The sequence below is a fragment of the Dendrobium catenatum genome, unplaced genomic scaffold (assembly GCF_001605985.2).
Source record: "Dendrobium catenatum unplaced genomic scaffold, ASM160598v2 fragScaff_scaffold_1220, whole genome shotgun sequence".
Taxonomy (NCBI): domain Eukaryota; kingdom Viridiplantae; phylum Streptophyta; class Magnoliopsida; order Asparagales; family Orchidaceae; genus Dendrobium; species Dendrobium catenatum.
The window spans coordinates 3,061,858-3,073,419 of NW_021319682.1; the positions used below are offsets into that span (position 1 = coordinate 3,061,858).

General features: G+C 39.8%; 1 protein-coding gene across 1 annotated transcript in view; it reads left to right on the forward strand.

Moving 5' to 3' along the window:
- Positions 1–11,431, forward strand: part of LOC110104361 (putative E3 ubiquitin-protein ligase LIN-1) — a 21,646-nt gene extending 10,215 nt beyond the window's left edge. The window contains exons 6-16 of the mRNA XM_020833431.2: positions 123–267; positions 359–616; positions 710–1,019; positions 1,099–1,223; positions 1,301–1,420; positions 2,137–2,268; positions 8,704–8,823; positions 8,898–9,008; positions 9,211–9,354; positions 10,779–11,030; positions 11,126–11,431. Coding sequence (XP_020689090.1) covers positions 123–267; positions 359–616; positions 710–1,019; positions 1,099–1,223; positions 1,301–1,420; positions 2,137–2,268; positions 8,704–8,823; positions 8,898–9,008; positions 9,211–9,354; positions 10,779–11,030; positions 11,126–11,143 — 1,735 coding nt within the window. The 3' untranslated portion in view covers positions 11,144–11,431. The remainder of the gene's footprint in view (positions 1–122; positions 268–358; positions 617–709; positions 1,020–1,098; positions 1,224–1,300; positions 1,421–2,136; positions 2,269–8,703; positions 8,824–8,897; positions 9,009–9,210; positions 9,355–10,778; positions 11,031–11,125) is intronic.
- Positions 11,432–11,562: the final 131 nt, after the last annotated feature.

Genomic DNA, 11,562 nt, shown 5'->3' on the forward strand with positions numbered 1-11,562 from the left:
TATATATATATATATTGTCGCAAGGATCATGGAAAGATTTCTTCCTTTCAGCTTAAGCTTAAGCTTAATCTGTTTTCACTTTTTACTTTGAAGTTCACAGTGTATGTTTATCTGGGTTTCAGGAGGACGTTCTGTAATCAGATTTTACAGATAATTAAAGATGAGGGAGCATTTAGTAGTATGCACTCCTTTCTAGTCTATCTTCAAATGGCTCCAATTGAGCAGCAGCCATTGGTTGCTAGCCTCCTTCTCCAGCTTGATCTTCTGGTTTGTTTCTTATATCTAGTATTATAGTGGACCTATGCAGAGATGAACTTCTCTGTTCTAAAGAATTACAGCTCTTACACATGATTTTCAGGTTGAACCTCGAAAGACAAGCATTTACAGGGATGAAGCTATTGATTCAATAATAGAAGCTCTTAAAACAAAAGATTTTCCTCTTTGCCAAATCATTGCTCTAGAGACATTATTTTCTCTGACTGGGCGGTTGAATGCTTCAGGGGAGCCTATAACTGAAGCATGGTTATTGAAGATTGCTGGGGTTTATCAGCTAAATAGCATCTTGAAGGATGAAGAAGAAGACGGAATCTCTATTGATGTCGTGGAATCAAATGTGGTTTGTTTAATTTCAACTCATTCTATCTTGTGTTTCATTTGCGTCATTGTTTTCTCATATTAATTTAGGTTTGCTTTGCACATTAATCTTCAGGAAGAGGAAGCAAAAGCTATGAGTATTTGGGAGAGAAGAGTGGCCTTTGTACTATGTAATCATGAAAATGGTGCGATTTTTAAGGCACTGGAGGAATGTCTAATGAGCAAGTCCATGGAGATGACCAAGTCATGTCTTGTTATTGCTACATGGCTCATACATATCCTCAACATTCTTCCAGATACTGGTGTGAGAGTTATTGCAAGTCGCTGTTTACTTGATCACTTGTTAGATATCCTTGAATCATCTAAAAGCATGGAGGAGAAAGTCCTTGCCACCTTGGCTTTGAAAAACTTGTTTAGTGATCCAGGTGATTTAATGTTTTGTCTGGTGTTCTTAGTGTTCCCTTCATGAACTATGAAATTAAATTTTTGGTTGCAAGATTTCAGATTTAGATAAAGGAGTTGTAGCGTATGCAAAGCGAATTTACAAGCCTTTGAAGAAACTTAAAAGGTATTCTTCACTGGTTGCGGAAACCCTGAAAGAAATAATGAACTTGCCATCTGTTGACACGGTGAGTACTTTGGCGTGTTCTTTGAAAAATTTTGAGCGTTGTTGTTAATTCTCATATTTCATTGACTTGTCTTTCAGTCAGAATTCTGGTCTTGTGCGGAATTATTTGAGATAGACTCAACTTTTAATGGTGAGGTATTGTCCCTGGTTCATTCGAGAGGTCGGCTCTTTAGCAGCCACTCTGATGGAACTATTAAGGTAAGATTTATCTCATGCAGCATTCTTATACTTTGCATCACATATATGCATTACATAAATCATATAATTGGTTCAATCTAGAAAGTGCAAATTGTATAGGCATGAGCCAATGTTGGATAAGATTTGAAATTTGAGGAAGGTTGTTATGGTTCAAGGTGAACCGACCAAATCGGCCCAGGTGGGGCCTGTTCAGGTCTATATGAGGCAGCCCAAGCCACCTGCCTCCTTAAGAGTTGTCCGCCCAAACATGTGGCCCCCCCACCCCCTTGGGCGGCAATTGGAGAGAGGGAAGGGGGCGGCTAAAGCTTTGGAGGCTAATTTGAATTTGGTTTATTTTAGGAAGTTTTTTATTAGGAAGATATGTATTTAAAGAAGATGAGAGGCTAAGGTTAGGGCATGCATGATTATTGTTTTTCTTGGAGTTCTCTTTGGTGTCTTGGGCTCTAGGCTTCTCGTCTAGAGATTGGGAGAGAATGACCCTCCTCTCGAATTGAGGATCAATTTTATATTTGTTTCGTTCTTGCTTCGCTTTGATTTCTATAAAATTATCTAGTGATTTTGATTGCTTTCACCCAAATTCTTCTATTTTTCTCGCTGATTTTACCGATTATTATTAGGTTTGCTTGCGAACTCAATTATTCCCATTAGGGTTACTTGCAAACTCAAGTATTTCCTATCAAAGGTCTTGCTAAATCAGCATCATACTTTTTCTGTAGGTGTGGGATGTTGGGAAGAGGGGATGGCAGTTGATTCAAGAAGTTCAAGGACACTTGAAGGCGGTTACTGGCCTTCATATTCCTCTATCAAGTGATAGATTATACAGTTGTTCTCTTGATAAAACCATCCGAGTACTTATCATTTGCTTTTTCATTGAATTACGTATTTTGCTTGCTTACGTCCCTTAAATATTTTAACGCTTTTTATCTCAATTGGTCATTTCCCTTTTTGATGGAATTACATACTTTCCTTGCTTTGGTCCCTTAAATATTTTAGTGCTTTTCATCTCATTTGTTTGATAGAAAGACTCAGTATTCTGGCTGTTACTTTCTTCTTTATGCCACATAAACCCGGAATCGACATGTTTGTAACAGTAGTAGCTGGTCATACTTACTAAGGATATATCGAGTATTGACGTTAGTCTAATTTGTTATTACAACTGTGAAAAATGCCGACAAGTTTTAATTGTCAGGAACCGCATTGTGGGCTTTAATTTTTTAGGTATTTATACTTTGCGAAAGATAGGACTATGCTTTTAACCCCATTGTGTTCCATCAAATTTATTTTTCAGCCGTTTTAAGTCCATATTTGATGTGATCATGTTGCTTTGATATCATTTGAGCTTTCCTGCTTGCATGCATAAGCCTTTTGCACACATATTGATGCATAGATTACTGTACACATACAAACTTAAGTACGACAGACATAAAGTCTTGGTTTTCATCTATAATATTGAAATTAGGTAAAGTCATTCAAGTTTACATGCTTTTAGTTATCAATCAAGTAATTCCAAGAATTTAGAGAAGACTCGTGTTGATGATATATGATAGAAAACAACCACCAATAGTGCATAAATAAGAGGAATACTCACTTCAATTTAAACAATAGAAGAAGAAAACAACAAACCGATACAAGAATCTTCAAGTCAAGAGGAAGATTCAACTCTTCAAATCTCAAGCCAAAACCTAGAGCCCAAAAGTAAAACCTAGATCTCAAATTCAGCCTTCAAATTTAAGATAACCCTAACCCTAGCAAGAAGAGAGTAAATAAAACAAAAGGATAATTACAAAATCCCTAAACAACCCCTAATTTCAAATTTCCCTCCAATATAACACTAATTAATGTGTGGGCCCCATCACATTAGCCTCCCCCTCCCCCCTCTCTCTCTTTCCCTGGTTCCGCCCCACCCCCTGGCCCACCATTTGTAGGCTTGAATCGGTCCAAAATGGACCGGTTCAGCCGACGCTCCTTGGGCCGACCTAACATTACTCTCCTCCCAAAGTCTCACATTGTCCTCAAGGTGAAATGAAGGAAATTGATGCTTCACCCTCTCATACGGTTTCCAAGTGGAGTCAAAGTCTGAAAGGCCCCTCCATTTAATCAGCACGTCTTTATTCTCCTATGTACCTTATATCACCCCTTTTAGTTCCAATGGTTCTAAGACCACTTCCAACTCCTCAGTCAGTGTTGCCGGTAGCTCTGCACTAACTGTAGACTACCCTATAGCTTTCCTCAACTGTGACACATGGAACACTGGTGTATGGTGGCGGTCGGGGGTAACTTCAACTGGTACGGCACTGCTCAAATCCTTTCCACTATCTCGTATGGCCCAAAATATCTTGGGGTCGATTTCTCGTTCCTCCTATGAGCCACTGTCTTCTGTATGTAGGGTCGCAATTTTAAGAACACCCTCTCCCCCACTTCAAATTGGATGTCCCTCCTATGAGCATCTTTCTTCTTCTTTGTTATCTGTTGTGCCCTCAGCAGGTGCCTCTTTAATTCCTCTTGCAGCCTATCCCTTAATTCCAAGTGCTGATCCACTGACGAGACTGGCGTGTTTCCTTTCCCAAAATGAACCAAGTGTGAAGGGTCCCTTCCATTCAACACTTTAAAATGGGTCATCTGAGAAGCTGAGTGGTACGATGTATTGTATCAATATTCAGCACAAGCTAAACACGTGGCCCACATCCGTGGTGTTTCTGAAGCAAAACACCTAAAGTAAGTTTCCTAGCTTCTATTGACTACCTCCGTTTGCCATCCGTCTGAGGGTGGTAGGCGGTGCTTATCTTAAGAACTATACCCTGCAACATGAACAACTCCCTCAAAAACTGGCTGAGAAACACCTTATCTCGGTCAGAAATTATCGACTCTGAAATTCCATGCAACCTAACCACCTCTCTAATGAATGTTGTATCCACTATAAATGTGGTATAGGGGTGTCGTAAGAGAATGAAATGCGTGTATTTACTCAGCCTGTCAACCACCACCATAATGACTGTGAATCCCTCAAATCATGGTAGGTCATTTATGAAATCCATGGACACTCCCTCCCATACCCTGTTTGGAAGTGATAAGGGTTGTAGTAACCCTACTAGAGCCATAGCCATGTACTTGTTTCTCTAGCACATCTCACACCTTGCCACCATCTCCTTCATGTATTTATGCATACCCTTCCAATATAATTCAACCGTTAGTATTTTGTATGTCTTCTGTAACCCAGAATGACCACTAACCGCACTCCCATTAAACTCTTACAGTAGGTGGGGAATATGGATGGAGGTTCGTGGCACACAAATATCCCTTGGTATATGTTAACCTCTATACAAAGAAACAAAAATAGCAAAAATCTGTACGTACCTCGGACTGAAATCCCGCAAATTCTGCCGCAAATCGCGCCGATTCGGCGCCGTTCGCGTCGTTTCTCCGCAAATCCCCCCCCCCCCCCCCAATCCACCATCAGGGGTACTGAAATGGTCATCTCCTAGAGCTCTCCCCCACACCTGGATAAGGCATCAACCGCCTTATTCTCCAACCCTGGTCAGTATTGGATCTTAAAATTGTATCCTAAGAGTTTGGACAACCACCTCTGATGTTCCTCAGTCACCATCCTCTGCTCCAGTAGATACTTCAAACTCGTTTAATATGTTCTGACGATGAAGTGCCAACCCAGCAGGTATGGATGCCACTTCTAAATGGCTAAGACGATGGTCATCAATTCCCTTTCATTCATAGGCTTCAGCCTAGCTCTAGATGTCAACACTTGACTAAAGTAGGCTATGGGTCTATGATTCTGCATCAGCACTGCCCCCAACCCATGTCTGAATGCATCTGTCTCCAGCACAAACTTAAATCTGGTAAAGCCAAAACCGGTACTATGGTCATGTCCTTCTTCAGTCTTTCAAAAGCTTGGGTAGCCGCTTCCCCCTACAAGAAGCCATCCTTCTTTAACTGCTCTGTCAGAGGCCAAGTTATATTGTTGTACCCTTTTACAAACCTTCGGTAGTTACTCGTCAATCATAGGAAACCCCTCAGCTCTCTCAAGTTCCTAGGTAAAGGCAACTTTTGCATTGCCTCAATTTTGGCTTGATCGGCTGTCACCCCTTCATGTGATACCACATGCCCCAAATACTCCATCCTAACCTGTGCGAAGCTGCACTTCTTCAGGTTGACCATTAACTGATGCTCCTGTAGAACTTCAAAGACCACCCTCAAATGTTTGAGATGCTCCCCTTCGGTCTTGCTGTACACCATTATGTCATCTAATAAAACTAAGATATACTTTCGGAGGTACGACCGGAACACCCTGTTCATCATTAAGGACTGGAAAGTAGCAGGGGCGTTAGTAAGCCCAAACGGTATCACAAAAAACTCTGTGTCTCTCTTGTGTCTTGAAAATTGTCTTCTGAACATATTCCTCTTCCATTCTTATTTGATGATAGTCCGACTTCAAGTCCAACTTAGAAAACATCACTGCACCATACAACTCTTGAAGTAGCTCATCAATCATAGGAATAGAAAACTTATCCGGCATAGTCTCCTTATTCAAGGCCTTGTAATCCACACAAAACCTCTAGCTTCCATCCTTCTTCTTGACTAATACGACTGTACTAGAGAAAGGACTTACACTCGGCTTAATGATCCCTACTTCCAACATCTCACAGATCAGCTTATCTATTTCATCCTTCTTAATAGGAGGGTAGTGGTACGGATGATCACTGATTAGTGACACCCCTTCCTTCAGTCTAATGGCGTGTTTCAGCTCCCTCTGTGGGGGTAGGCCTTTGGGTGGTTGAAAAATCCCCTTGAACTGCTAAATGAGTGGTTGTACTGACAAAGAAATGTCTCCCCCTACCTCTAATGTCATCCCTTCTAAGCTCTGGATTTCCACCAGGATCCCTCCCCCCACCTCCTGTATGGTCCTGATCATGGTCTTGAGAAACACCATGACTCTATATAATCCTGCATCTCCTTGAATCACCATCCTCCTTCCCTCCACCTCCAGTTCCATCCTCAAGCTCCCCAATTTACCTTGGTATCTCCTATGGTTTGTAGCCACTTCATCCCCATGATGATGTCAGTGCTTCCCAATTTCAAGGGAAGGAAATCATCTCTCACTCAATCCTCTGAATAGTAAGCACTACTCCTCTACATACTCCTCTACCCATCTTCACCTTCCATGTGCCCATCATCACCCCCATAACCCCCGGTATCCGCTAATTTCACCCCCAACAAATCAATAATATGATTGGAGATGAAATTGTGGGTGGCCCCACTATCGATTAGCACCACCACATCTCTATCATTTATCTCTACTGTCACTTTTATGGTGTGATTCGAGGTGAATCCCACCATGGAATTCAGAGAGACTTCCGCCACGTCCAGATGCAGCTTCTCCTTTTCCTCTTCCACTGTCCCACCCTCACCTCCTTCTTTAGCTTACTCGTCATCATAGACGATGAGAACCTAAAGAGTTCAGTCCTTGCACCTATGCCCCGACATGTACTTCTCGTTACTTCTGAAGCATAACCCCCTTGCTCGCTTCTCCTGCAACTCCTCTGTGAGCTTCTTGAAATTTTCCCCAAAACCTCCTCCTCTAGTCTTCTCCTTCGAGACTTCTCTCAGACTCCTCGGTGCGGGCCCCTTTGGAGCTAAGAAGGTGATGGTCATCCTATACTGCTGCCCCTAGCCCCCCTCTCCAGGTACTTTGGTCAGGGTGGAGAGCTGCTCATAGAAGTCTCCTCCCCTACTGGTTCGGAAACCTTCTAGTAAACAGTCCTTGAACTCCCTCCAACTCCGAATGGGTCGCCTCATGTCCCTCCACTGGTACCACGCTAATGCCTTCCCCTCCAAACAAAGTCCTGCCACTATCAATTTCTCCTTATCTGTCAACCCGTTAACTGCAAAGTATCTTTCCACCTTGTATATCCACTATGTGCGTCTCCGCCCTCAAAGATGCGCTTCTTCAGCTTCCTTACTCTCAGGTCACCTCTATTTCCCCTGAATTCTCTGTAGTCGCCCATTCCTCGCAATGGATGTTCTCCGCAAGTGTTATGCTCTACCCTTCAGCGCTCGAACCCAAGGCCTTCTTCAAAATCTGCTCTCCTCCTTTCAAAATCAGTACCTCGGCATTCATATTCCACACCTCTCCTTGTAAAATCAGCACCCCTTTGTTCGTACCCGCTACATATCTTCTCCCTAGAAAGCGGCTCTAGCGGAGGCATTCCGCCTCCTCCATCCAGAATCTCAACTTTTGGATTTATTCTCTCCCTAAACAGGTTCGGGTTTCCACCTCTCCCATGTCCGCCAGTGGTTTCCTTTGCTTCCAACACCGGCGGTTTGGGTTTGTCTTCAAGTAGCTTCTTCAACATTTCCTCCACGACGGCGGACCTTCCATCTATCTTTTCATGGACGGATGCAAACTGATTTTGAAAATTAGAAGTTTTCTTTTCAAAATCTGATTTTAGTTGACCTAAGTCTCCCTCCATAACTTCCACTTTCCTTCTAGCCATTGATTCCCCTTAGATCGATATGCTCTGATACAAATTTGATAGAAAATAGCCACTAATAGTGCAAAAACTTGCTGAATTTAGGAGAAATTCAGCAAAATGGTGCAGATTTTTTAAGCTTTGTAGAAAAATAAGAGTAATAATCACTTCAATTTCAACAATAGAAGAAGAAAACATCAAACCGATACAAAAATCTTCAATTCGAGAGGAAGATTCAACTCTCCAAATCTCCAGCCAAAGCCTAGAGCCCAAAAAAAAACCTAGATCTCAAATTCAGTCGTCAAATTCAAGATAACCCTAACTCTAGCAAGAAAAGAGTAATTAAAGGCTTAAAGCAAAAGGACAATTACTAAATCCCTGAACATCCCCTAATTTTAAATTTCCCTCCAATACAACACTAATTAGTGTGTGGGCTCCATCACATAACCCCACCCCCCATTTATATATGCATGTATATGTGGATGGAGGCTTTTCATTTTTATTGATATGCAACTTGTAGGAAATTATGCATATTGATATAAAAATGAGCCAATTGTATTAAAAAAAGAAAAAAATCAGTAAATTGGTTTTTAATATTAGTTGATTTTTAGCTGTCTTTGATTGAATTGAGCCAAATTAATCCAAGTTGGCAGAAGATTGGATATGCTCAAACCATAATCAGTTCACAAGGAAACCCTTATATATTCAATCCTATCTTAAATTGAGATCAGCCTATAGGCACCACGAAGTTTTTCCTATTAATAATCCCAAGCATTTTTCTATATTATTGTCATTTTATAGGTCTGGACAACTGAACCAGAAATTCATAGCCTTCAGGTTTATGACATGAAAGAACCAGTTCACTGCTTGACTGCTAATGCCAGTATTTTGTGTTTCTCATCTCAAGGATCAAGCGCCAAGGTCAGTTTTTTCTTTTGCATATTCGCTTATTATAGGCAACCATGATCGTCAAAATCTTCTTCTTACACTAGCAGATCTCTAACTGGATTGGCATGCCAAAGCAAGTTAACGTCAGCAAAAATGTGAAATGCATGGCCATGACAAATGAAAGTTTATATTGTGGCTGCACTGGCTACAGCATCCAGGTCTCGTTACAAGAATAACATATCTGTTTTAGTAGAAATTTATTTATTCCCATTCAAACAACATGAGCTATAAACTCTTTAGTAATCCCCTGCATTTGTTAAGGCTATGGGATGAAAAGGGTTTAATGACTAATTGGACAATTCAACTAGTGTTCAAATCTAGATTTTCTTGTGCATGATGAATTGTTAGTTTGTTTTGCAGGAAGTAGATCTGAAGAGGTATACATCAAATACATTTTATTCAGGAACAAGGAAATTGTTGGGCAAACAGACTATACATGCCCTCTGCATTCAAGATGGTGTTCTCTTTGCTGGCGGGTCTTCTGTTGATGGAATCGCTGGGAAGGTGAGTGTGATAAGTCAATTGACTCTATTCAGAGATTTCCCCGTGCTCCATTCTTTACAGTCGTGTGTTACTGTTCATTCTTTCTGTTTCAATGGACGTTTTGGGTGAGGTCTACCGCATTTTCAGTTATATTTCCCCCAAGGGTATAGGGCCACTATTCATACTGCATTATACAATTACACATGATCCCATTAGGTAACCACCCTTAAATGACTGCATCTGTGGTTGAGATTAAGGTTTCGTTTGGGACGGCTATCATATTGCTTTTTAAAGTAGATTTTTAGTATTAAAATTTTAATTTTTGAACTAAAAAGTCGCTTTAAGTAGAAGTAAGAAAATCATCTCAAATGAAACCTAAAACTGCAGTTCTAAGATTTTAATCCTTGTAAAATAAGTGTAGCCATATGTACTATGATAGCTACATCGAGACCAAAAAAATAACATAATAGAAAATATCAATATGCAAAACACAAGAAGTTTATGCAGGGTCATCCATCATGTCTATGTTGCAATTAATTTCAATACCCAAAATACTATAAAATTCATATAATACCTTTTATTACATAACCGGCAAACATGGTCTACTTTTCAGGAATGACCTGCCCCCTTCCTCCCCCACAGTGGAAAAATTATTCTGTGCGGATACCGAATGATGTCCAGAGACCAATAAAAATACGCTACGTCATCTTTTTAATGTACAGCGGCTCTGTACTGATCGGTACTCGATATCAGTACTGATGTTTGGTTTTTCAGCATCCGGATGTAGAGCTGCGTCCGGTGTTCGCACAGGATAATTTCTCCCCACGGTGACCTTACCGTAAAGGTCAACTTCATGCTAAGTCTACAACGTTTTTTTTTTTTTTTTTTTTTTTTTTTAGAATTTTTTTTTTTTTTGTTCTCTTTTTAGAACAAAAATTAGGTCCCACAACATAACATCAGCACACATTCAAGCCTCGTTTGAGACGGATAAATTTCACCTTTTCTGTTTCGAGAAGGCACAATTATTTTTTGGTTGACGTTTGTATACGACGCTTCTATAGAAATGCTTTTTACGGAACGTCATTTTTCTACTATTTTGAGAAGTTTTTTTATATTTGCTTATCTGGTAGAAACCACTGTTTTATCAACCAACATTTTTAAAACTATCTTTTACAAAAGGTGCCAGACAACCAAATGAAGCCTCAAACTATTATTTGGAAGTCTTTGTAAAGTTGTTGCATGCCAACATGGAAAAAAAAGTACTGGAGTAACCAGCATAGCTACTTAACAAAGAGATATTGGATGCCACATAAAAATCAAAATGCTATCTTAGTGTATTACCCAAAAACAGTGCTAGAAATTAATAATTTAAGGATACCAAGAACAGATAGTCCTGTCTATTTTTCCTTTATATATTTCTTATTATTAGACATTCTGCATTCCAGGTATTCTCTTTGACAACAAAAACCGCAATAGGATCTTTTATGACAAATTCGGACATCCACAGTATCGCTGTAAACGATGATTTTGTTTTCACTGGTACTAAAAATGGATTCATTGAAGTTTGGATGAAGGATAGATTGATAAGAATTGGCTATCTCAAAGTAGGAAATACAGGAAATACAAAGGTTACATCTCTGGTATCAGATTCTGAAGGAGAAATGCTGTTTTCAGGTTCTTCTGATGGAAAAATTAAGGTTGAAAATTACTAAGCTATTATAATATCTTACAAATTCTGTAACCCAGCATTTGATCATTGTGTTAATTTGTTCCATTTGGGATTTCACTTCAGGTTTGGACTCTTGACTGAGAACAATAGCTGTTCTTCCTTCACAAGAAATTTCCTTTGGGATGAAGGTGGATTGAACCAGAGGAACAATGATCTATTTGAGCTCACCAACAGAATCTTATTTCACAGTAAGCTTTTGTTTCTTCCACATTTGCTTAATAATTTTCATGTTTTGATGGGCTTACAGAGTTCTGTAAATGAAATTTTGCATGCTTTTCATCCGACACTTTGAAATGTTAATAAATTCAAAAAGCCATTGTTTAAGGCAATACCCATCTTAATATATGTACATATTTGTTCTGTAGATGATTTTTTTCTAAGGCGTTTTTTATTTTATGTTATTCAAACAATAGTAGCTATGACATACAATTTATTTGATTTTTGAAATTACCTTAAATAATAGAGTTATTTAGGGATGTCAAAAAAAAGTTTTTGTGATT